We start from the raw sequence: 26,804 nt of genomic DNA on the forward strand, positions 1-26,804 counted from the left end.
TAATGAACAACATAAACTGATGAACAAAAACAGATCGAGAAACAGAGAAGCATCAATCAAACCGTCAAACCTTAGAGGGAAGGTAGGGGAGGGTGAGGGTAAGGGGGAGAGATCAACCAAAGGACTTGTATGCATGCATATAAGCCCAACCAATGGAGACAGACAACAGGGGGGTAAGAGCATGAGTGGGGGGTTAATAGGGGGATGAGAACACATATGTAATACCTTAATCAATAAAGAAATTAAAGATTGAAATAAAAGAATAACACAATCCAGAAAAGTGAAGTTTTATTATTCACCCTCTGAGTAGTACACAGGAACAAGTGGAGTGTGAGTGGGGAACATTGACTGCAGGGGCTTCCAGTGTTGTCACATGGTAAGTACCAAGCTCACAGTGGACACAAGGTTGTCTACTACGTTAGAGAGATTATTGAGTTTGGAGAAATTTGTCATTTTATTAGGAACAATCTGCAGGGAGGTCTTGCCGCTATGTCTTGGACCAACCCTTTCCTTTCACCTCTAGTTCATCTAAGATACAGTGTGTTAGCTACATGGGTGGCCCCAAAGGTTCTGTGCTGAAAAAAAGTTAATTTTCCCAGATGCTACTAAGAGTGAAAGAGCTAAAGGAAAGTTTATGGAAGTTAGGTTGGCCCCTGTGGAAAGCCCAAGGTGCCGCCAAGGTCCAAATGAATACGCCAGAGTCCTCACCCTCAGGCTTAGGGCAGACAGGAACTCATGGAACTGCGGCTAAGAAATGCTTGGGATACAAAACTTACTCCAGGCCCAACTTTGAATGAGGCAATTTGCTAACTAACTTCCAATAAGTTAGTCCTCGGATTTCTCAGCAATTCTAGTTGGAATCAATTTTTTAGAACTGAGGAACCCAAATTTCCAAGTGAAACCATTTCATTCATCAGGGTCATCCTGAGACCTTCTCAGTTTTCTTCCAGACTTTGAGGATGAGGGGAATGGCCAGCCTCAACCCATTACCTTGCCCACCCCATTTTTTCATTTTGATTTTGGTAAAGGCAGGAGTGAAGTTGATCACAGTCTGGTTAAGCTTGGAAAGCTTAATGCTGATCCTGGTATCTCTATTCATTTGGAAAAGTAGGACAACCTCATAGAATACCCCACAGTCAGTCTTGGTTTGAAAGACCCTGCTAGTAGAGAGTAAAAGGACTATGATTTCTAAGGAGGACAGCAGTGGTGCAGTGGCAAGGTGGGATGAGCAAGCAGGTGGGCCTCCATGCTCCCCATCTAATGATTTTATGTGCTGGGGATCACTTAACAAATTCTAAAACACCTGCCATAGGGTATAGGTGCCAAGGAAGAGAAGTGTACAATTTTAGGGAGAATGGAAACTTGCTCCAGACTCAGTGCTCTTTAGTGACAAAAAGAGAAAAAGACCGTGCTGTATTTAGACCGTCTGGTTTCACAGTAGAAAATCATAAGCAGGTTTGGAAAAAGGAATTCTTTTCTTTAAACTGAAGTTCAGTAAAAGAACAAATCTTTTCTTCTCTCTGGAGACTGGCTTTCTGAAAAACAAGATAAGCATGATGAGGAAGAAGCTGGTTCTGAGGGTTAAATGAATACAGGTTTGACTTGACCTCACCACTGCCTAGCTGTGTGACCTTGGGCAAGTTAACCTAGGCTATCTGAGCTCCACTTCCCCCGTTTGTTAAATGTGATTGCTAATGATACCTGCCTCTTAAGGTCCTGGAAGGATTAAGTGAGTTAAACACATGTAAGGCCCTTAGAACAGTGCCTGGGATATATATGCTCAGTAAATGTTAAGCTATTATTTTGTTAAAGAGGCAGTGTCTTTATTTGTATAAAGTGGAATTTGTGGTCACACTACAGCTTAAGCTTACTGGATAAGACCAAGACTTTGAAATCAGAAAAAAATTGACTCTGGCACTTACTCACCTTAACTTTGGGCAAGTTACTTAACCTATGTAAACCTCAATTTTTCTATCTGTTAACTGCATAGTAATACCACTTCTATTACAGATAGATATTGGTTCTTATTTTGCTTCACTTCTGTGATTCCTGCCATTCTCCCTGATGACCTTTTACTTCACTCTACCTCAATCAGACATTCCCATAGTCACATATTAGACTTTGTCATCATCTATACAGGTGGTACCCTTGTCATCTCAATTTCAAACATCTACTCTCCAACCACCACTTCCAATTTCATTGGCTTAGTCTTATTACTGCATTTTTACATAATCTAATCCTCCATTCCATCAACCTCCACTACCCATCACCCTCCATCTGTCTGTTACTGTCTTTGTGCAGCTTAGACACCATGGTCCCTTGTGATAATCACTCACTTGCAATACCCTAGATCCGTGGTCGGCAAACTGTGGCTCGTGAGCCACATGCGGCTCTTTGGCCCCTTGAGTGTGGCTCTTCCACAAAATACCACGGCCTGGGCAAATCTATTTTGAAGAAGTGGCATTAGAAGAAGTTTAAGTTTAACCTTTTGCACTCGGATGTCGAGTGTGACGGTTATTGAATGTATCAATAATTTGAAATATTAAAAAATCCAAATAAATAAGTTTGTATGAAAAGAAACTCCAGTTTTTTATTCTACTGCCGCGCCTTGTAAAATCTGGGTATTTAAAAAATTAAATCCCGAGTAGAATAAAGGAATCGAGAAAAAAGCAAGCGAGTGCAAAGGGTTAAAAAATTTGGCTCTCAAAAGAAATTTCAATCGTTGTATTGTTGATATTTGGCTCTGTTGACTAATGAGTTTGCCGACCACTGCCCTAGACTCTTTTTCCTCTTTCTTGATCCATCATACTCACTTGCCAAAACCTCAACCCTGGCTGAGCCTCACCATTTGCCTTCTCTGTGCATTACACTAATGTAACAACACTGGTGAAAATCACACAACCCAGCTAACTATTTCCACATAAAACTCATGATCTCAGACTTGAGATTAGCACTCAGAAATCCTGCTCATATTCATCTACCAGAAGGCTTGCTTTCCCAGTGTCCAATATCACACATTCTCAATCTCAGCTAATGATCTTGTCCCATATTTGAATGAGAAAATATAAATCATTTGGTTAGTACCTTGTAATTCCCCACAAACAAGCCTGTAAATATATTTGTACCTGTATCCTTTTTTGGGGGGGTACACTTTCAACAGTAGAATGTTCTCTCTTCCTAGCAAATGGCAATGCTTCCTTATGTCCCTTAGATCTCCTCAAAGACCTCACCCATGAAGTTATCCTCATACGCCTCCATCATCGAACTCCTTTTCCTTGCCACTCTCATCCAGAGCATTAGAAAATCCTAAGAGCTAAACCTCCCAAATAGATATCAAATACATATACTTCTATCTCCACTCCTGCAATCTAATCCAGGTTAACGTCTTCTCATGCTTCTTGCCCCCAACTGGTCTGTTTTCATTCTTGCCTTTCTTCAATCTATCCTCTCTACCACAACTTTTGTGACCTCGTTAAATGGACATTGGATTTAATAAGGGTCTTCCAGGGCTCACCAAATCACTTAGAAAATAAAATCCAAATTCTCAGCATGACCCATAAGACCCTCTGTCATCTGGTCCCTGTCTACCTCTCCAGCCTGCTTTTGTGTTACTCTATTTCTCACTACACTGGCCACACTGACCTTTTACCCATTCCTCTCATACTTCTGGGTCTTTGCAGGGGGCAGCTTACTCCACCTCCCTCCATCTCTATCCCAACTCTTCCTAAAGCTGGCTCCCTCACTTCTTTCAGGCCTCTGTTCACATGCCACTTCCTCCAAGAAGTCTTCTTTGACCACTTTATACAAAGTTGCCCCCCCCCATCTTTCCCTATTTCAACACCTTGTATGTTCCTTCACCACACTTAATCATAACTTACAAATTTGTTGTTTTTCCTTTTATTAGGGTGGGGGGGGGGTGTGCCTTTCCCACTAGACTCTATGAGGAGAGAGACCAAGACAGTTTTATTCATATGTAGCCCGGCAAATAGTAATACCAATGCTATTATTATCTGTGGACATAGAAGCTATATACATCCAGTGTTATTTCTACCAATGAAAAAAATAAAATTCACTAAAAATTTTGGCACCAAAGTTTTTAAATCACCTTGAGAAAATCTGACCACCCTTCTGGCTGATTGCTCTTCTCTTCCACATGGTCACTGCATCTGAGGTACCTGACAGCCCACATGTGGGGACTAGGCCATTTTGGAAGGACAGGAGGAGACTCTGCCTTCCTTCTTTTGACAAAAATTTATCTGGGGCCTCACATAGGAAATCTTTCAGAACTACCAAAATTCCTACTGAAAAGTTCATCCAGTTCACTTTGAAATCAGGTTAATATAAAATATATAAAGAATCAAACATACAGAGGCAGCTGAGTCCCATGCCAAATCTATCAAACCAAAAAGTGAGGGTGCAGAGTCTGTGCATTTCACAAACTCCCCCCTGTGGTTCTCACCATCAGGCAAGACTGGGAGACTGACTAAGAGCATGCATGGGCTTTTCTGTGTTTCCTGATCCTTTTATTCAGAGCCCTAAGTTGTCCCTTCCCAGTTGCCATGTTCTTCTGCCTCCCTCTGCTAAGAGCCAAAGTGGCAGGATAGCCACCTCTCCTTAACTACTCTCCACATGAAAACTCATTCCCTGCCCCTTTCCTAAGGTAATATTGCTCCTTTGCATGCTTTCTAAGCCTTCTACATTCCTCTGCTTATTCTAGGATAGTGTCCTGGCCACAGGTAGACATTGAACCCAGATACAGTAAAACAATATTAACAGTTGCTAATTTTCACTATTGTACATATTTGATTTAAGTTGGAATTCTTTTTTATTATTGTAATTTATGATTTTGACACTGTGGAAGCAGAGATACATCTGCTGCTTGCTGTGATCTTAAAGCAAGTCTTTTCACCTGTTTGAAACTCAGTCTTTTCATCTATAAAATAGGAATATTTATTCATTTGTTCAATCCCTATTTACTGAAAACCTAATGTGTAAAGCTCCTAAGATACACTCATATGCCTATCATGAGGTTATGGTGAGGATTGAGCAGGATGGTGTGTGGGGTATCTGGCTCATAGTCACTACCCATACATGCTGCTATTACTTTTGGCCTAGAACAATTAAACGTCTCAAGTTTTCAATAATTCTAAGGCTTACAATTTAAAAATGTATAAATTATTAACAAGTATTTAGATTTTATAATCCTGACTTCATTAATTAGAAGCCCAGCAGAGCTCACTCACTTGGGCAGAGACTGATGCAAAATCTGACTCAGCCATGCTAAGGCTCTTGAACCAGCCCTAAATCCATCTCCTCATTTGGGCATGCACAATTAAGCACTCAGGGTGGTTTGTGGCTTGTTTATTTGTTACTCTCAGGCAAGGGCTTCAAACAAAATAATTTGTACTACATTGGCAGATATATTTGTACCATTTCCATTATCAATGTTTTTATTGTTTCCAGCATTCAGTCATTGATAAAATATGCATTGATCTCTGTGCTAGGAACTATTGCAGGTGCTGGCTATGTGGATGTGGCAGCATACTCCTCAAAGTCTCTGCCCTCAAGGAACTGACATTCTAGTAAGGTCTATATGTTGCCCCCCCCTTCATATTAGACTCTAAAGTGCCTGAGATCAGGTGCCATGGTGGTAGCTATTCCTTTTGTTCCTCTCAAAAACAGCACGGAGCACAGCTTTTGGCACACAAGATGTCGTGTGTGTGTGTGTGTGTGTGTGTGTGTGTGTGTGTGTGTGTGTGTGTTTGGTGGCTTACTGTGGCTAATTTACATTAGGATATAAATTCAAAGCGTTTACATATACACTGAATGGCCAGATTATGTTCTCTGAACACATAATAATCTTGCCACACAGTGTATATCCTATGTAATAAAAGGCTAATATGCAAATTGTCCCCTTGACCAGGAGTTCGACCAGCAGGCAGGCCTGCCAACCGCCCATGTCCCCTCCCCGTGGCCAGGCTGGCCGGACCCCACCCATGCACAAATTCATGCTACATATACTGAGTGGCCAGATTATTATGCATTCAGAGATCATAATAATCTGGCCATTCAGTGTATTATCATTTAATATTCACAGAAACACTGAGGTGGGCACTATTTTAATCCTCATTTTACAAAGGAGGCAACTGAGGTATGGAGAGATTAAGAAATGGAACCAAGTTCTTGAAATAGTAAGTAATGAAGCCACATTTGAACCCAGGCCATGAAGATCCTCATGTCGAGGCATGGCGCGGAGGGAGGAGGCAAAGCCTCGCAGTCTCCAGGTCCGCTCTTGGTCCAGCTGCCGCGGTCTATTGCACTGCCCACCCAACCCGCGCCTGCCACCGCTGCTATGGGAGTGCAGGTGGAGACCTCTCCACTGAAGAGGGGCGCACCTTCCAAAAGCGCGGCCAGATCTGCCTCGTGCACTACGTGGGGATGCTTGAAGATGGAAAGAAATATGATTCCTCCCAGGACAGAAACAAGCCCTTTAAGTTTATGCTAGGCAAGCAGGAGGTGATCCGAGGCTGGGAAGGGGTTGCCCACATGAGTGTGGGTCAGAGAGCCAAACGATCTCCCCAGACTATGCCTATGGTGCCACTGGGCACCCAGGCATCATCCCACCTAATGCCACTCTCTCTTAGACGTGGAACTTCTAAAACTGGAATGACAGGAATGGCTACTGCCTGAGATTCCTGTGTTTGGATGTGCCATGGAGGGATCTGGCGCCCCCAACGCGCACACGCGAATCTGTGCGGAGCTTTTCCTGATGTTCCACTACACTTTGTATAAACATCTGCTCTGACTGAATGTGTTCTGTCACCCAGCTTTGCTCTTCCCCTTTCTCCTCGTATGTGTATTGACCTAAACTACTTGCCATAAACCTCAAGTTACTCTTTTCATTTTGGGGTGAAGATTCAGTTTCAGTCTTTTGGATCTAGGTTTCCAATTACCTATTAATCAAGTATTGACAGCACAAGTAATGGGTTGACTTTAGACTAGATTGATGTGTGGGGGATGCAAGTATCTTTATTTTTTTTTTTGATAAAATTTATTTCTATTATATATTAAACATTCTTGCTGTTGCCCTGCAAAGCCATAGCAGACTTGAGGCACTGTTGAGGGCCAAATTATCTCCAAGTTGAGATATGTCTTTGGATTGAATTATGAGCCCTACCCAAAACTGAAGTGGGGAGGGGAGAGCCCATGCCTCCTCTGCCCCATCCCACTCTCCCTAAACCATCTGCCTTTTAAAAGCAAATCGTTTTCACTGCGATGTTGGACACTACAGGCATCCAACCCCGGGCCAGCAGAGACCTCTGAAGCCTTCTTCGTGGCCTGGCTTCAGACCCTCCTGTGGGGGGTTTTCCAATAGATATTCACAACTTTTAGAATGTCATAGCTATCCAGGCTCCACTCCCTAAATTTTAAGAACTTTAATCGAAAGTTTAAATTGAAGGTGCTGTTTGTAGACACTTAAAACCCAATAAAAGTCCAGCCATCATGACAAATCCTTCAGTGTTGTCTTAAGAAAATGATGCTGGTCATCACAGCTTCAGCATCTCCTGTGTTTTGATGCTCACCTCCCCCTGCTGAGCTCAAAGTTTCCTGGGTTTATTTCCCTCATCTTACTCCTTTGCTGTCCTGTGTAGTGATTTGGTGAAAGAAATTATTGCTGCCTACCTCCCACCCACCTCCCCTGCACTACATATGAGTTTCAAGTTTTATTATTGCAATAAAAGTTCTTGACACTGGCTTTTCTAAAAAAAAAAAAAAAAAAAAAAAAAAGATCCTCATGTCATTCCACCCAGATTGTCCTCATTTGTAAGTTCCTACTGACACCACTTTCAAATTGAGTGTGAAGCCCATAGTCCTGGCCTTTTGTCTCCAGTGTCATTTTCCCTGACTGTAGAGTTCTGGGGTGGCCCTGTGTTCTTGGCTGAAAACTGGACATCTGGGACAGAGCAAGCTAATCTTATGAACTTGTTCATTTTTCTGAGTCACCTCAGTAACCTCAGTTAAACACAGCTCAGATTTTTACAAAAACTCAGAAAACGGTCAAGAATTTTGTAAGATTCCAAGTGCATGGAATCTTTGAGATTCTGATGAAACAAGTTCTAACTATGAAAATACTAAATAATACAAATGAGTCTTTTCAGTTGTTAAAAATATTGGTTTTTACATTACAAGCTTCTCCTCAAGTTTTTTCTCAGGACACAGAGCAGAACCATATACTTACTTCCACTTGCAAGGCTGGCATTGGCAAGGCTGGCACTGGCAGATCCACGATCTGGGCGGAAATATTTCTTACCTAGTAAAGAAAAAATATGATTGAAAATTAAATTCGTAAGGCTGGGTTAGTAAGTGCTCAGTTGTACCCCAGCACCTCCAAATCAGCTGCTCCTCGGTTTATGGACACCTGGCATATTTTCTCTTAGATGCTACAAAAACAGAAAAGCATCTGTTTTTAAGGTTCCCTGGGCCTTGTCCCCATCTTCTAGGCAGTGTTTCTGAGTAAGGGTCACTAACTTCCTCAACAGATATAGAAGCATCAGTCACTAATTAATATGACTAATGTCAACATTAGCAGAAAAGTCCTAAGAGTTTGCAGCAGTCAAGAATGTAGTGACAAACATTATACTTTTGCCTATAGTAGAAGCTCACTAAGTATTTGATGGATTGGATTTAAACTATATAGAGTTATGCTTGGGAGGCGATAATTTAAGCCACATGTGTTCTAACCAACTGTTGAAACAGGGCTCTGCTGTGTATATATACACAGGCATATACACAAACACAGTTGGCCTAATCTTCCCTCTGAATATAGTAGAAACAGATTTTTGACAGAGTATATGGTGGGAATTTTCATAGGTTTCCCAATCATGACATTTTTATAATTTACTCTTTTTAAATATTTACATTTTTAATCAAACTCTGGAAATGATGGACTGGTATCTTAATGGGAAATTTTTTCAACATTAGGATGGAACACAAGGTCTGACTTAGGAAGGCTATGCTGAACAGACCCTTTGTGTACTATATACTTAGTTCAGAGTAAAGGCAGCTTTTAGCAATTTATTTCAGGCATGGGGCACTAGAACCACAGATATGTATGGATTTGGGAACTATAAAAGAATATTCACCCAGAGTGCAGACTTGGCCCCATGAAACTATTATATATATACTGAGTGGCCAGATTATTATGATCTCTGAACGCATAATAATCTGGCCACTCAGTGTATATCCTATATAATAAAAGGCTAATATGCAAATTGTCCCCTTGACCAGGAGTTCGACCAGCAAGCAGGCCGGCCCCAACCCGTGCATGAATTCATGCACCGGGCCTCTAATATGTGTGTGTATATATATATATATATATATATATATATATATATATATATTGAGTGGCCAGATTATTATGCGTTCAGAGATCATAATAATCTGGCCACTCAGTGTATATCTCCAGTATTTCATGTGAAAGGAAAATCCTACAGCAGAGTGGGTTGCTCTTTTGGTGAAAATGTACCCCGGGGCCAATTCTTTCCCACATTTTTACAAAGAAAGGAATCTTTTTATGGGTCTTTTTCATCTAGTAGGCACTAATTAAATATTTGTTGAATGAGTGGGTAAGTGAAGAAGTGTTTTAGTTCAGTGGGATGGGTTTTAGTTCGGGGAACAGGACTACAAGGAAAACCGCAGGAGGAGCCAAGTGCACAGGCACTGTCATGGTCTCCAGGCAGCAATAGGATGCTTCTACAGTTGCTTTGAATTTTAATGTGTGGAGCAGATGGCTGGTATATATTGCCCTTGTTTTTGCCTGAGCCTGACATCATTGCAAGTTGCCAACCTGTTTGGAGAATAGAGTTTTAGCTTAGAGGTATAGCACCGAGTCCTGTTTGTGTGTGTGTGTGTGTGTGTGTGTGTGTGTTTAAATATATTTTATTGATTTTGTACAGAGAGGAGGGAGAGGGATAGAGAGTTAGAAACATCAATCAGCTGCCTCCTGCACACCCCCTATTGGGGATGTGCCCACAACTAAGGTACATGCCCTTGACTGGAATCGAACCTGGGGCCCTTCAGTCCGTAGGCCAAAGCTCTATCCACTGAGCCAAACTGGTCAGGGCAGGAGTCCTGTTTTACAAATGTGTTATTTGGTGGCTCACAGTGAGGTGAATACAGACCCCTACAATTTTAGGCAGCAACCCATCATTTTTCTAGGATAAGTCCAACTCAACAGACTGGATGAATATTCCAGGTCAAGTTCATCTGACTGGCTCTCTATATAACCCTTTATTCATTAAACTGTGAATGTCATTGAAGCCTAGTGAAGATATATGGAACATTTAAGCAGAACATTCTGTCCCTCAGAACCTCCATGTCCAGAGTAACAGCAATTAATCTTGACAACCCACCTTATGCCAACTCACTCTCAACCCCAACCAACCAGAGGCAAGCATTTACTTACAGTGGACTGAGCTGGAAGGCAGGTTGAAGGGCAATCCCGTGCTTCTGGCTGCCTGGGCGGAGTTGCAATTCTCCCACATGGCAGATTGCTGAGGATAGGCTACACATCTCTCTTGCTGGAGGAAATTTAGGAGGGACTCATATTTCCCATTAGGCTGGACCTCTGGAACCAGGTGTCCAGCAGAGAAGGCATGAGGGTATTCTGGCTCTGGAGAGCCTGGGCTGGGTAGGGAGGAGAAATGCCACAGCTCACCAGACTGAACAGAGGGACTCCCAGTCAGGGGCAGTGGGTACTGATCCATAGCCATGGGACCAAACCCATTCGTGATGCAGTTGACGGTGCCATTTGCAAAAGATACGTCTGGTTGTGGCTTTGTCCACTGAGAAGAGAAACGCCAATGATTTGGAGGCATGTCACTATCTGGGAAGGAAAGATTTAGAAGATGTGTTAGGCGTGTATTTATTGTTTTCAAAATGGAAGTAACTTAATTTTTCTGGTTAATACATAATATATTTTTTAGTGTGAAGAAATGTAGAAAAGATTAAAAAAAATAACTCATCATAATATCCAGAGACCACCATTGTCAACCTTTAGGTGTATTTCTTACTAGGGTTTGTTTGTATTCATGTATGCATTGTATTATTTTTTTATTATTGATTTTCTACAGAGAGGAAGAGAGAGGGATAGAGAGTTAGAAACATCGATGAGAGAGAAACATCGATCAGCTGCCTCTTGCACACCCCCTACTGGGGATGTGCCCGCAACCAAGGTACATGCCCTTGACCGGAATCGAACCCGGGACCTTTGAGTCCACAGGCTGATGCTCTATCCACTGAGCCAAACCGGTTTCGGCTGCATTGTATTATTTTTATTTTTATTTATTGATTTTAGAGAGAGGAGAGAGATTTTAGAAAGAGAGAGAGAAACATCAATTTCTTGTCCCCCCCATTCATGAATTCATTGGTTGATTCTTATATGTGCCCTGACTGGGGATCAAACTACAACCTTGGCATATTGGGATGGCATTCTAACTAACTGAGCTACCCAGCCAGGGCTGCATTGTTTTCACATCACATATTGTTTTTAAGGCTGCTTTCACATCATTAAAATACCACAAATATCCCCCATAGAGATGAATGGAGCCAACATCAGCTTTTTAAATAGCTGCACAGTATTTTATCATTAGGTAGTAACATGACTAGCAAACATTGTATTTGTGAGCAACTCAGTTATTTGCAATTTTGTTATATTAACAACATTGTGATGAACACTTTTGTATATACATTTCTGCATCCTTGTCCAACTAGCCACTCAGGGAAACTTCTAGAAGGATTGCTTGATTAAAGGTGATTTGTGTGTGGTTGTTGCTAGTGTTTTGCTTCATTTTATAGCTGATCCTTTAAGTACACAGACTATAAAGACTCCACAGAACTTTATAAGGGGTGTAACACTTGCCTATGTCCATAACTTACACAAATCTAGGGGTTGAAACCCCATTTTCAAGAGGGATTTGGGGCACAGGGATGTTAGGAGACTGGACCAAGTTAGAAAAGCAGATTAGCCAAGTTGGGATCTAAGCTGGAGTGATAAGTGATGGGGTAGGGAAATGGTTGTTTGGACCTCTTCCTACATAAGCAAAGCATTCAAGGTCAAACAGTAACTTAGTTTTTTCTGGCGGACTAACTAATGAGGATAGAGGCACCTTTGGTCTCAGAAACACTAATTCTAATTGTACCTATAAATAGCAGCAGAATTTCCGTTCTCAAGAAGTCTAGGATAGTTCATGACATGGATGTTTCATGATGGATATTTTCTCTATTCTCAATACCCACTGAAGCAAAAGGAGAAGAGGGAGAGAGTTTTGGCAGATACTTAAAGCTTGGAGCCTCTCAACTATCCAAGATAATGAAGGGGACATAGGTGTAGAGACAGAAGATTGAAAGGCTGGAAAGGCTGTCTGGTCTCTTTTCCCTCCACATGTGCCTCTCTCAGCTCTTCTGAATGTTCAGTTTGCCTGGATTCTGTACAAGAAAAAAAACATCTGAGAGGTCTACTCGGTGATACTGGAGTGCTCCCATCCACACCAAAGCTTTTCGATGTCATAGAGATGATAAGAGCAAAAAAGCCCTAACCTACGTGGCACAGACATTCTGCCCAACATTTCACATCATTTACAATGGTTGGCTTCTTTCAGTGAAATCAAGGGCAAGGAAACATATAATAAGATTTGATCCTGGGGATGGATGCTACTTTCGAAAACTGATATCTGCAGGCCAGTAGCAATACAGGGCACTATATAGCACTAATAGAGTGATTAAGCTAACTAAGTATAATCATTGTCCGTTCTTTGTATTCAGTGAGGGTACTACATGTCTTAAGAACAAATTGAAAACAATGTATACCCTCTGACAACTGGACAGTTTCCATCTGAACTGGCCTTACTGATCTCGTACATATGACCTAGGCACTGAATGCACTCTCTCAGAAAGGATCTCCCTGACCCTCCAATCTAGAGTTTGTTATTCTGCTATTGACTGTGACTATGTTCTGTTTATTTCCTTCATAGCAGTAATCCTAACCTGTAATTTCTTCATTTATTCATTCACTCACTATTGGCCTTCTCTGTTAGCCAGTAAACTTTGAGAGGACTGAGATAATTTTTCTTTTGTTCACCACCATATTCTCGGGTACTTGCACTGTGCCTGGCACTTAGTAGGCCCTGACTAAATATTATTCTAATGAACGTACACATATGCTTACACATACATGTACCCATTCTCAAACATATGCACACACACATACTTCCCCATTAAATCTTTCTACACTGATGAGAACAGCATGCAAAGTGGTTAAGAGCACAGACTTTGATGTCAGATGTTAGACAGGCTTGGGGTCTAATCCCAGCTCTGGTCCTTCCGAGCTGTGTGACACTGAGCATGTCCCCTCCCACCTCTGAGCCTCTGGGACTGTTGTGAAATTAAATGAGACAACCCATGTAAAGGACATGGCACAGTTCCTGGTACATAATGGGCCCTCAATAGTGATAGCTGTTGCCATTATTGTTAATCATTATTTTGGTTTATAAACCCAGTTTGGGCTCATATTCATAGGTTTCTTTCCTAGTTTGCAACACTCATGTAATCAACCTAGGAAAAAGCAAAATGGTAATGTATGAGGCCTGAGTGTCCTTCTGCCCTCAGTGCCAAAAAGGGAAGAGAGGAAAGGACTAAACAAAAAAACCCACAGCAGCAGCAGCACTTCAGGGATGATGTGGAGGATCGAATAGATACTGGCTCTAAAAGAGATTTCAGAAGCCTGTGCTCAGTATTTGTCCATTCCCAGGAAAGATTATGTCAGAGATGGGCAGGAACAACTATAAATCTAGAAAAGCTTTTCTTTATTGAACACTTACTATGGAGCAGACACTTTGCTTAACACTCTGCATACATGGTCTTATGCAGCAAACCAGATGAAAAACTAGAGACTCAGAGAGGTTAAAGTAATTTGCCTAAGTTCACACAGTTAGCAAGTGATAAATCTGTATGATTCCAAACCTCATGCTCTTACTGGCTATGCTTCTCCAACACTGCAAAGAGTACTCTGAGATGGGCATTTCCCCACACTACTAGGGTTGGATGGGTGGCAGATGGGCATAACACTTCTGGGGAGCACTTTGTCAGTACATGTCAAAACCCTAAAATTAGTGTGTACTCTTTGACCCAATTATTGCACTGATAGCAATTTAAGGATATAATCAATGATGTATGTAAAAATTTAGCTACAATGATTCAATGTGACATTTATAATACAGTTAAAGATTGGCAATAATCTAAATGTCTAAGACTTTTAATAGATTTGGTATGTCTATAAGGAAGATATTATTGATGTTGTAGTAGAACATATAATGGCATAGAGAGATATATATGACTATTGTTGATTAAAAAAAGTTACAACCCATTTTGTGCAAAATAATGTTATGTTGCAAAACTTAGTATGTGTGCATAGATGCACATGTGGTTTTGTGCCCTGATTGCTTCCCGTGTTTTCTAAATTCTTCAAAAATTAACACATTATTTTTTTGGTTAGAAAAAGTTATTTTAAAGTAAAAACTTAAAAAAAACCTCTTGACTCATTGACTCTGGGTCACAATTATGATAAGACCAACACATAAATGCCTGATTCCTTTCCATCTATCCTTTCTTCTTTCCTTCCTTCTCTCTGTCTCTGCCTTTAATACAAATCCTGCTTTGTGATTAAATTGAAACTGAGATCCCTCAGAACACACACCCACATCTTGCACCATGAAAGTCCAAACTTTGGCCTGCCCAATCTGCACACATTGACTCTCTCCTCTCTGCCTTCTTTGCATTATATTGTTTGTATTAGCTAAGATAAAAATAATACCGGAGATAGAGGGACAGTTTTTAGGAGACAGTCCTGTTCTTAGGCACTGGGAGTGGGGGTGGGGTACTGTTCAGTCCCTCACCATACTTCACAATCACTTCCCTGAGATACCTAGTATTTTGGTGATTTATCCAGATTCCTTTTCCCAACTGAAAATGGAGATGAAATACAGAACATGTGAAATAAGAAAGTGGCTAAGAGCTCAAAATCTGCAGTCAAACTGATTTGCTTGCGAATGGCTGCCCCTTTCTAGCTGTGGGATCCTGGACAAGTCACTAGACTCTTTGAACTTCAGTTTCTTTACCATGAAATGGACACAGTGAGAGTTAACCAGTAAGTTGGCATGAGGATTCAATGAGATCATCCATGTGACACCCCCTAGCAAGAGGTCTCACTCACAGAAAGTATGTGCTCAATAAATGTTAGCCATTGTAAACAGTATTAGCTATAGTTCTTATGGGCATTATTAACTCTCTTGCCAGGGTGTTGTCAGAGTCTACAAAGGCACGACAGTGAAGTGGACTGGCTCTGGAGTCTGACTGACCTGGATTTCAGTCTCTATCACTCGCTTGTGAGATGCACTGTGTCATTTACCCTCTCTGGGTTGCAGTTTCCTATTCTGTGAGGATATAGAAATCCACTGTAAAGTGGTTTTGTGAAGTACAACACACATGCAGAAAAACGTACAAATATAAAGTGTACAGCTGGGAAATTTTCACAAACTGAGTAATGAGCACCCAGATCAAGAAACAGAATATGACCGCCATCCCAGAAGCCCCCCTCATGCCCACATCCAGTCACTAACCCCCATCCCCAAATTAACCCCCATACCCCAAAGTAACCCATTTCCTATCTTCTAACAACATTGATTCAGTTTGTCCATCTTTGACCTTTATAAACCACTGAAGTGGATGCAGTAATTGTAGCCTGGAGCCTGGCATCCAATAGGAGTTCAATATACATTGGCAGTTTCCTCTCCCTGGCTAAAAAGGAAGATACCAAGTTGTCAGTGTTCACAAGAGTCATAAAAAACTAGGATGATTCTAGCTCATACAGCTATTCACATTAAAAAAGAAACCCAACATTTATTTCTCACCCTCACTAGACCATGGAGCAAGGGAGGGAGGGTTTTTCGACCCTTTTAGAAAGGCTATAAAAGGCCCCTAGGCACTCAGGTGTGCACCATCACCTTCTCAGCAGCCCTCAAGCAATGTTGCCAGGCCTGGGGCTGGAATCAGGGGTGCAACAGGAAGAATGTGGGGTGGGATGTGCACCAGGACTGTGCCTTCCATAATGGTAACTACTGAAGCTTCTTGAGTTATCTATTCTGAAATCATCAATGTCCTTTTTTTAAAGGGAGAAGTACGGCCAGTATAAATTATACATATGTAAACTTACTTAAACAACAACAACAACTTTGATTTGGGAAAAGCAGCCAGGAAATTCGATGGCATTTTCTAGCCACAGAGACCTATGTTTGGGATTTGCATATTTGGCTTGACAGAGCACCCTTAGAATGTAGGCCAGTCAGTGCTGGGAGCCCATGAATGGAAGCCTGTTCTAGGCATGGCTCAGGGACTCAGAGGATGCTAATGGTCAGTCAGGAATGGCCACCTTACGGATTTCTCATTATTTTTGAAGCTGCAGGTATCTCATATAACATCTCCAGTGAGAACCATGTAGCCCTCTTCTGAGGCAGAGCTTATGAGAAACATGACTCCTAACTGCAATAAGAGAAGCCTTGAGGAAGACTGGATTTCTCCTTCCTTTGCACAACTAGCTGTACAAACATTTGCCTAGTCCACACTACACTCTATGAGGAAGACATCTTCACAGTCAAAGGATCTGAGATTCACTTTAGGGAAAATGCAACAACCAAGAAGTTAGGTGGAGATGAAAACTGCCTCTCTGTTTGGCTTGGGAAGGCTGGCTTGGGCAACCAATGGCCACGTGCCAGAGCTTTAGTGGACCAGGGCTTTATGGAATAGAGTGAAGTCAAAATACATGAGAAACAGTACAGCTGCCACACAGCAGAAGCCCCGGCACAACTTGGAGACTTACAGCAGGGGCCTGCTGCTCTGTGATTCTAATGTTTTGAACACAGGCACTCATATCCACTCTAGACAATCAAAAACACATGTCAAGCTTTGGTGCCACCACCACTAACACCTCATGACACTTACTATATGCCATTTGACATGAATTATCTTATTGATTCTTATAGTTAAATAATACTCAATTTTAGAGATAAGGAAACTGAGGCACAGAGAGATGAAGTGATGTACATGAGATCACATTGTTAATACATGTTGAAGTTAGCTTGGCCCCAGACTGCCTAGTTCTAAAGCTGTATACCACATGATACTCCCTCTCTACAGTGATTCTATCTGTGGCAGACATCAATACCCTGTGATCCAAATCACAATCTCATTAATCCAAGCAATATTTATTGAGTACCTTTCATTGGGCTAGGTCATTGGAAAGCAGCAGTTAGGAGGTTGAGTTTCTGATGCCATGAAATTTAGAGTATAGGATGTGGGGAGAGACAAGATGCACATAAATATATAATACTAGAGGCCCAATGCGTGAAGATTCATGCAAGAATGGGCCTTCCTTCCCCTGGCTGCTGGCACTGCCTTTGCTCTGGCCCGGAGCCGCCTTTCCGCCTTCCCATGCTGCCCAGAGGCCTGGAGCAGCTGGGGAGGTGCAGAATGCCCCCGGCCTCTCGGCACCTGTGTATGCAAATTAACCCGCCATCTTTGTTGGGTTAATTTGCATATTCACTCCTGATTGGCTGGTGGGCATCATGAAGGTATGGTCAATTTGCATCTTTCTCTTTTATTAGTGTAGCTGCCTAATGGTGACAAATGCTAAAAAGGTAAGACATGGGGTTTGGGGTTCTATTTTGTAATAGATTGTTCAGAGAAGGATTGCATGATGAGAGGACATTCAGATGGAAACTTGAATGAAGACAGGATAAGTCATGTAGTTATATGGGTAAGGAGCATTTCAGGGAGAAGGGAGAGATGTTGCAAAGGGCCTGAGGCAGGATTGTACTTGGCATGTTCTACAAATAACAAGGAGGATAGACCAGAGTGAATAAGATGGAACGTAGCAGGATATGAGATCAGAAAGATAATGGGCCCAGATGAGGTAGGGCCCCATTAAAAACTTTGGATTTGATTTCAAGTGAGATGGGAAGCTGTTGGAGGGTTTTGAACAGGAGTGCTATGATATGGCTTTTACTTAATGGTATATTCTGATTTCTATCATGAGAATAGACTGAAGGAGAGCAAGGGCAGAGTCTACTGCAAAAATCCAGGGGAGAGATGATGGCTTCTTGGACCAAGGTGATAGCAGTGAAGATGGGGTGAAGTGGAAAGACCTTGGAGATATTTTGAAGGTAGAACTTGCAGAATTTTTTGAATAATTGGATATGGGATGTGAGATAAAGAGAGGAGTTAAACATGACTCACAATTAATTAGAAAGATGCAGCTGCCATTTACTGAGATGGAGGGACTATGAATGGAGCAGATTAAGAAGATTAAGAGTTCAGCTTGGGACTTTTTGTGTGTGTGTGTGTTTTTTTTGGGGGGGGGGTTGAGATTCCTATTAGATGCATAAAGTGAAAGTATCAAGTAGGCAGCTGGATAAGTGGATCTGAAATCCATCTTTGACTGGAGATATACATTTGAAATTTATCAGCATACAGATGGTATTTAAGACCAAGAGAAGAAAGAGATCCCATAGGGAATGGATGTAGATAGAGAATTTGTCTGAGACCTGAGTCCTGGAGCCTCAAACATTTAGAAGTTGACGAGAAAAGAACATCCAGCAAAGGAGATTGAGGAGCAGTAAACAGGGAAGTAAGAGGAAAATGAAGAGTATGATGTTATAGAATCCAAGTGAAGGAGGTATTTCCAAAAGGAGGGAGTAATCAACTGCAGCAAATGTTGTTCATAGGTCAAATAAGATGAGGACAGAGGACTATTGGAGTTGGAAAGTGGAGGTCACTGGCTCATGGTGATAAAAGTAATTTCAAGGAGTGATGAGGATGAAACTTGAGGAGTGGATTCTAGAGAGCAGGAGAGGAGAGGAAGAGGACAGAGTGTGCATGGACACTACTTTTGAGTCTTGCTACACAATGAAGCACAGAAATGGATCAATAGGCTAAGAATTGGTTTTTATCTCAGGTTGGGTTTTACCAGGCAAGCAGGATAAAGGAAGTGAGGAACTATGGATGGATGGTACTTACAAATGAATGACTGTAATGAATCCAAGCCAATGTATTTAGATCTAAATCAAAAGACCAAAATTAGTAATATCTTGTCTGTGCATAAAGAGCCTGGGGTTTTGTCCCTTCTTTGGGGCCAGATAGATCCTCTGAATCCCAGTATCCACCTATCAATTCCCCAAATGACTCAAGATCAATCATTCCCTCTCCTGTTCTGAAGTACTCAGCACACTCTTGAACATCACCTCCTCACCTCTCCATCTACCTCCTTGTTCCCATTTTAACAAGATCTACAGCATTTCCTTTATTATATGTTACTACCACATCCCCTTCCACATGTTTACTTAATTCACAAGAGTCTCTAAGAAAATCACATCTCCTGAGTGGAAAATAAACTTCTTAAAGAAAAGTAAATTCTGTAAAGGTGAGTAAATACATCAGATGTATACCAACTCCTTGTCCAAACCCAAAGAACAAAGCCCGAGTGATGGCATCTAAAAACAGAGGAGCTCCTCCTATGGGGGCAGAGGCCCTGAATGGCTGCTTTGCACAAAATGTCCAATTTGGAGGCATGTACATTTTCCAGTGGAAGCAAGGCATTCAATGTGTGCTCAGCAACTGCAATGAAGAGCTCTTAAATCAATCAGACCTGCCCTGGCTGGTGTAGCTCAGTTTGTTGAGCATCATCCCATGCACCGAAAGGTCACAGGTCAGGGCCAGATGTTTTTCTCTCTCTCCCTCTCCCTTCCTCTCTCTCTAAAAATCTATAAAAACATATTTTTTTTAAAAAAAATCAATCAGACCCTGGTCTATTTGCACATTTCAAAAAGGTGATAAAGAGCCCTATCAAATCACATCCATCTGGCAAGGTGACTTCTCATTAGGCACAGCAGGTACAGTGTCTAGGGCCCATGAATACTTTTAGGAGTCCATGAAAATAAATATTTTAACTGCTTTTAAAATTGGAAGAAAAAATAAATATAATTATAATGAATATATAAAATGAATGCAGCCTGGATTATATTTGTTTTTATGCCATTTTAGGACAAAATGTCCTTTTTCATATCTTTATGGAGGAATGGGCCTATGAAGCAAAGTGTCTAGGGTCCATAAAAGCCATACTGCAGACCTTGTCAGCTTATTTATGGCTTTCTCCAAACATATATTTTGATGAGCACATTTTTAAATAGCTCTTGAAATAATTGTTTTGAGATATAAGAATGTATATTTTAAAATAATTACTAAATAGTTAATGCAATAGCCATCCCTGATACTGTTAAGGGTGCGAAGAGGGTTGTGGTAAGGCTCCATCTACCTCTCTCTGGCCCCACCCCTGACCACCAGATCATCCACTATTAGTAGAGAGGAGTCTGGGTGTACCTATATGGGACATGCTTTTTTATATCGTGAATATTTTGGTCTTCCTGCCCCTGTGAGGCCAGTAGTAGTAGTAATAATAATAATAATATAATGATAATAATAATAATACTGATAAAGGTAATAATAGCAAACAGTTATGGTGCTCTTATTGTATACCGAGTAGTTAATCCAGCCAGCATTTGACACAATTGAGAAAAATTAAATAGGTGAACTAATTTGATTAAACAGTGTCCATTATCACATTAAACTTCTAAGAAAGGGGTGCCAGCATCTTTCTGACAATGTGGTTTGCCTTCAACAAATATATACATGTCTATGTGCATTAAGAGAATCAGAGAACTATCTTTCAGTGATAGCCTCGATTGGAAATTCCAGCCTCTTCCCCCACAATATGCTCACCATTCTTCAGGATCACATCTCCATTCTGGCTCAAGGGGCTCAATTCCTGGGGGCTCTTGACATTGCTCAGAGCTCTGGAGAAGTGTTCATCCACTACGCTGCTGATGTCCCCTTGAAAATAGGTGAAAAGGACACACCGAGAATTCCACTCAGTCTTTATAGGCTTCTGCATCTGGGTGGCACGCATACTCATTTCTTCCATTGTGACACAGGTGATAGCTGCAGATCAAATGTGAAATATTACTGGCACTATTTTTCCAAGTGGCTTGGCTATAGTTTGGATGAGCAGCATCCTTGGGGGGCAAGCAATTAGCTCCTACCAAGTAAAAGTTCAACAACCATGCTGTGCTGCTCTGGGGACCAGCTGAGGAGCCTGATTTGATCAGTGTTTAGGAAACAACTGAAGGGGCCCTTTCTTTTTTTTTTTTTCTTTTTTTTTTAATATTTTATTGATTTTTTACAGAGAGGAAGGGAGAGGGATAGAGAGTTAGAAACATCCATGAGAGAGAAACCTCGATCAGCTGCCTCCTGCACACCCCCTACTGGGGATGTGCCCGCAACCAAGGTACATGCCCTTGACCGGAATCGAACCTGGGACCTTTCAGTCCACAGGCCGACGCTCTATCCACTGAGCCAAACCGGTTAGGGCAGAAGGGGCCCTTTCTTACAAATTAGAAGAATTTTCTGGCAACATGACTAAAAGAGCATTAGGAAATGAAAGAAAAAAATAATAATGAGGCCAAATCATGAGGTTACTTGCTTTCTGGGGAAGTGCCTTCCTCCTCCCAGAACTACATGATCCCCCTGGAAAAAAGGGGTGAGGTTCCCTGACTCAGCAACCCAGTGTGTATTGACAATTTCAATTGTCATAGTCATAGTAAGCATTGCTTTCCATCTTGACCACTTCCATGCAAGAGAATAAAACACATCAAGTTCTCCCACTCCCCCTGATACCAAAATCTATGTATGATGGTGGCCTTCACCCACCCACCCCATCCCAATCTTAGAAACTAGCATTTACAACTAGCATTACCACTCCAGTCATAAGGCCTCCATAGAGATATATTCTGAACCAAATGCAGATCTCAACACACACACACACACACACACACACACACACACACACACACACACATTTCTTGCAAATGTGAAAGATAGCTCTGCTCACTACCATATCCTCTGCACCTAGATCAGGGCCTGAAATAGAGCAGATGTTCATAACTGTTTACTGAATTGTCTTAAGCTTGGCCTCTATCATTGTATTCTACCTTGAACTTCCTGAGGGCAGAGGCTATCCTTTTGCACCCAGGCCAGTAAATGGCACACAGCAGGCAATCAAGACATGCTGTGGCCTTCCTTTAACTGGAGAAGTAGCCCATTGATTACTTCTTTACCATTGGCCACCTTTGTGCTCAGGCTAAAGACACCTTTAATACATTCATTCTTGTGAATATAATGAAATGAGGGGAGTTGAATAGTACTGTCTATGAGATCTTTTAGGATGGGACTTTTTCTTACTCATTTCTTTAACCCTAACACCGAGCACAATATAGGTATTCATTAAACAATGGCTGAATAGCTGAATGCCATTTCATGCAGAGACAGCACAATGCAAGGAAATAATATCAGAGGAGTCAGAGAATCTGGGGTTGACTTTTGGGAAATCACCTGGCCTCTTTGGGCTTCAGATTCCTCTTGGATAAAATGAAGAGATTATAGTATATGAATTCTGCAGACTATTCTTTTATGGTTTTGTTAGAAGTGTTAACAGATTATGATGGGGACATTAGGAAGGAATCTGGCAGTCAGCGGGAGACACTTTCTAAAGAATTCTCCTTTCAGAATCACTCTAGCCCCAGTCATAACTGGACTATATTGTCTACAGAAGCCTTTGATTGAGTACATCAATCTGTTCCCCCTGGTTGACGGACACACTAAGTATAATCAGACACTACTTGAAAAATGTATCTATTATATCATTATTTCAAAAAACATGTGGACAACTGCTTTGAAAAAATGTTTGGTAGTTGCTTTATAAAGTTAAGCATACCCATACCACATGACCCAGCAATCCCATTTCTAGGTACATATAACCAAAAGAAGTGCAAATATATGTCCACACAAAAACTTGTACGTGAATGTTCATAGCAACTTTATTTAAATAGCCCCAGCCCTGGCCAGCTTGGCTCAGTGGATAAAGCATCAGCCTGCGGACTGAAGGGTCCCAGGTTTGATTCCCAGTCAAGGGCACATGCCTGGGTTGCTGGCTTGATCCCCAGTAGGGGGTGTGCAGGAGGCAGCTGATCAATGATTCTCTCTCATCATTGATGTTTCTATCTCTCTCTCCTTCTCCCTTCCTCTCTGAAATCAATAAAAGATTTAAAAATAAATAGCCCCAAAGTGAAAACAACCCAATCTCTGTCACCAGGAGAACAAATAAACTAGCTGTGGCATTTTCACACAGTGGAATGTTATTCAACAATAAAAGAAGCAAATCCACACATCATGGAATAATCACAAAAACGTGTTGAGTGAAATAAAGCTGGACACAAAGAAACACATTATATGATTCCACTTACATGGAATAGGCACAATCTCTAGTTATAGAGGTCAGAAAAGTGGTTGCTTGTAAGGTAGAGATTGGGAAAAGATAGGAGGAAACTCTCAGGGGTGCTGGGAATGTCCTACATCTTGTTGAGGGTGAAAATTATACATGGATGTATACATTTGTCAAAAATCATCAGATTGAGCACTTAAAATTTGTGAATTTTGCTGTAGATAAATTATTCCTCAGTGACAGAGCACATTATATATTTACATACCCAGAGTTGTAGAAATAAAGCAAAGGTATTATCCTTGAGCACATTATGAGATAAGTCAGAGAAAGACAAGTACTGCATGTTATCACTTAGATGTGGAATTTTAAAAAGCCAAACTTGTAAAAACAGAAAATAAGATGGCGGTGATCAGGGAACAGGAACAGATGTTGTTTGAGAGTATAAATCTACAAGTTGTATATAAGCCCTTGAGATCTAGTGTACAATACAGTGAATATAGACAACAATGCTATATTATCATCATCAAAACTGCTAGATACTAGAGCTTAATTATTCCAACTACTAAAAAGGATAATTATATAACACGAGAGCTGTTAATTGTGGCTACCATGGTAATCATATTATAATATATAAATTTACCAAATTAACATGTCGTACACCATAAAGTCACATAATATAATGTCAAATATATTTCAAAAAATAAAGCAAAGGTGTTATGAATTATAAAGTAATAATAAATGTGGAGGCAGCACTTTTTCCAAAGCTACAGTTTACAGAATACCTACTTTGTGACAGAAACATAACATATTTTCTCCAATCTTTACAACCCTCATAGTTGGTATCATTATCCCCATTTTATAGATGAGCAAATAGGGGCTTAGAGAATGTGAATAAACTGCCCCAGCCACACCGCTAGGTGGTGGCAGAGCTGGGATTTAAACCCAGGTCACTCTAGCTTCAATGTCTGTCCTTTTTCCATTGTCCCTTAGTGTCTACCTGGTAGAACTAATAGTCCTTTTCCCTCTGTCGGCCTCAGTCTCCCCATCTACCAAATGTGAGGACATGGCCTCTAATTTCTAGAGGACCTTGAGCTAGGACCTTAACCCAGTCATCTGGTTTCTTTTACAGAATGCAGGCAGAACATTCTTGCACTCCCTCGGGGCTTCTCTTTGAAGCCTTTCCCTTCAAGAGCCGCTTAGCACCTTTGTAAGACTCTTAATCTCCGAACTGCCTGTGGCCACTGCTCCAGGCTAAGGCTTGGGCTTGACACAGCTTGCTTTCTATCTTTGCCAAGTCTCCCTGAAGCCACAAGAGAAACTGCTGGCTTGACCTGTGGGACCTCAGGGCCCTAAAGCACGTACTCTCCTTGGGAAGAGACCACAGGCTACCTGGCCACAGGCAGGAAAGGGTAGAGATAGAGAAAGTCAGAGGCAACATTTCAACTTCATCATCTTGAAGGGCTCAGACCCTAGAACTGGGGATCCTAAATAAACCACAAGTACACCCTCTGTCCCTCTGTTCCTCCCCAAAACACTGACATGCTTTCAAAGAAATGCCATGAGTGACTTTTCTCTATCCAGCTCACAAACAGTTCTCTGGGCTGCACTTGGATCTCAATGGACAGGATCTGTATTAGAGAGATGTTGAAATTCAGAGAACTGCTACATGACTTAATCTTTTGAAGAACTGCATCTCACTGCACCTTTGGAGAAACTTGAGCAGTTTAGTCCTCCAATGAGCCTTCTGTGAGTGGTCTCTATTAATGAGTGAATTGGTCAGGATGGGTCTTGCTTAGAAATGGATGCTGCAAAGCGGGAACTGAGGGGATATCAGTGAAGCAGGAGAAAGGATGGGGACTTTCCTAGAGAAGATGTTTCTGTATAAGTACCTGGCTTGTAGTAAAAATCCTCTTGCAAATAAAACCCCAAGGCCAAACTTTGCTAGCTGTGCAGTGAGAACAGCAAACTTACAAAAGTACACCGAGCTTACAATTTCCCCAGTGTACAAAATATAGTGTTCAAATAGACCTCAAAAATATTGCCCAATCCTCTGCACAAATATTTAAACATGGAATCCCATACCAGCTGTTTGGCTTCAACTCTACCACAGTCTGCATGCACAGACACACTTACCACCCTTCAGCAAACCGGTACCCAGCACCCGGGGCGGGGGGTGGTGGAGTGAGGAGTCAGAGACTGTCACAAGGATCACTTGGAATAAAAGCCCCAAAGGGGCTAGATTGTATCTCCTTGAGCAAAGCATATGATGCTCACGGCTCCCTACCCTCCTACCCCTGCGCCCATTCCTTTCCATTTGAATTTCCATCCCTCCTCCACACACACAAAAAAGTCCCTAGCTTATCTTACCTTAATTACCGACCATCAGCTAAGCCAGAGCAAGATGCAGATGCCGAACTATGGCTGGTCAAAGGTGCGTTTTGATGCCTGGCCCCCTTTATAGCAACTCGGCGCTTACGGAAGCAGGGGCTGGGGATTTTGTACCCTCCCCTTGCTGCTCTCTGCCACTCTAGTAGGGCTATAAAAGGCATTTCCTGCTAGCTATCTATTAAGAATGCAGAAAATGCACTCCAACAAGTCAATCGGGTTGGGCACCTGCAGGAATGAGGAAAATAGGTAGCTCTTTTTTATTTCTTTCTTTTGCATTAAAAAAAAGCACTTAGCGATATTGTCTCTTAAAGTAGGCAGCCAATTGTTTGCCAGGAAACCACACACAGAGTCAATAACGTCTGAAGCATCAGTTGTGGGGCTTGGATCAAACTGATGTCACTTTGAATCTCAGGAATTGAGAGAGTCCTTTAATTTATCACTATTTTCTCCCTCTTTCCCTCTGCTAAGAGAAGAGCCCAGACCCCCAGGATAACCTGCAATAGATGAAGCAGTTCAAGGACTCTAGCTGGAAGTTTGGAGCAGGGGGTCCCAATACTCATTTTGAAAAATCTTTAATATTACTTCAGGAAGTGGCACCATCATTCAGGCTCCAAACCCTGAATCCACTCTTTGCTCCTCTCATTCTCTGTTTCAACAATATTAATTCAACAAGTATTTATTAAATACCTGTGTGCCAGGCACTATTTTGGGAGTTCTGTTCTAGAGTGAACAAAACAGACCACATCTCTGCCTTCATGGAATAAATACAGACACGTTACATGTTTGTATGTACATATACGTATGTATATTAAATGTCTATGTGGGGTGGCAATAAGTATTACAAAGAGAAATTAATCAGGAAAATTCAGAATGTAGGGGTGAAGTGATCATTTATATAGGGTGGTCAAGGACTTTCTGATAAGAAATTTGAGCAGAACCCTGAGGGGCGGGGGGCAGGAAACCATGTTGATACCTG

The 26,804-nt window shown here is 41.5% G+C and overlaps 1 protein-coding gene and 1 pseudogene across 2 annotated transcripts; one reads left to right on the forward strand and one right to left on the reverse strand.

Moving 5' to 3' along the window:
- Window positions 1–271: 271 nt before the first annotated feature.
- Window positions 272–25,942, reverse strand: VGLL1 (vestigial like family member 1). Its single transcript, XM_079766037.1, has 5 exons — window positions 25,808–25,942; window positions 20,884–21,102; window positions 10,466–10,885; window positions 8,240–8,311; window positions 272–1,535 (listed from the first exon to the last, which is right to left on the reverse strand). Exons 2-5 carry the CDS (start codon window positions 21,083–21,085, stop codon window positions 1,492–1,494), a joined length of 738 nt encoding a protein of 245 aa, XP_079622163.1. The 5' UTR covers window positions 21,086–21,102; window positions 25,808–25,942; the 3' UTR covers window positions 272–1,491.
- LOC307096263 (peptidyl-prolyl cis-trans isomerase FKBP1A-like) lies at window positions 6,353–6,932 on the forward strand (annotated as a pseudogene). The gene has a single exon. The product of its transcript is annotated as a peptidyl-prolyl cis-trans isomerase FKBP1A-like (transcript).
- Window positions 25,943–26,804: the final 862 nt, after the last annotated feature.

The sequence above is a fragment of the Cnephaeus nilssonii genome, assembly GCF_951640355.1.
Source record: "Cnephaeus nilssonii genome assembly, chromosome: X".
Classification (NCBI taxonomy): Eukaryota; Metazoa; Chordata; class Mammalia; order Chiroptera; family Vespertilionidae; genus Cnephaeus; species Cnephaeus nilssonii.

Excerpts from the sequence above, each read along its gene's own strand:
- VGLL1 (XM_079766037.1), bottom strand. The coding sequence starts at position 21,085 with ATGGAAGAAATGAGTATGCGTGCCACCCAGATGCAGAAGCCTATAAAG. Across the intron at positions 10,886-20,883 it reads AGATGTGATCCTGAAGAATG|ATAGTGACATGCCTCCAAAT; the intron begins GTGAGCATATTG and ends TTTCCTTCCCAG. Across the intron at positions 8,312-10,465 it reads GCCTTCCAGCTCAGTCCACT|GTAAGAAATATTTCCGCCCA; the intron begins GTAAGTAAATGC and ends TTTCTTTACTAG.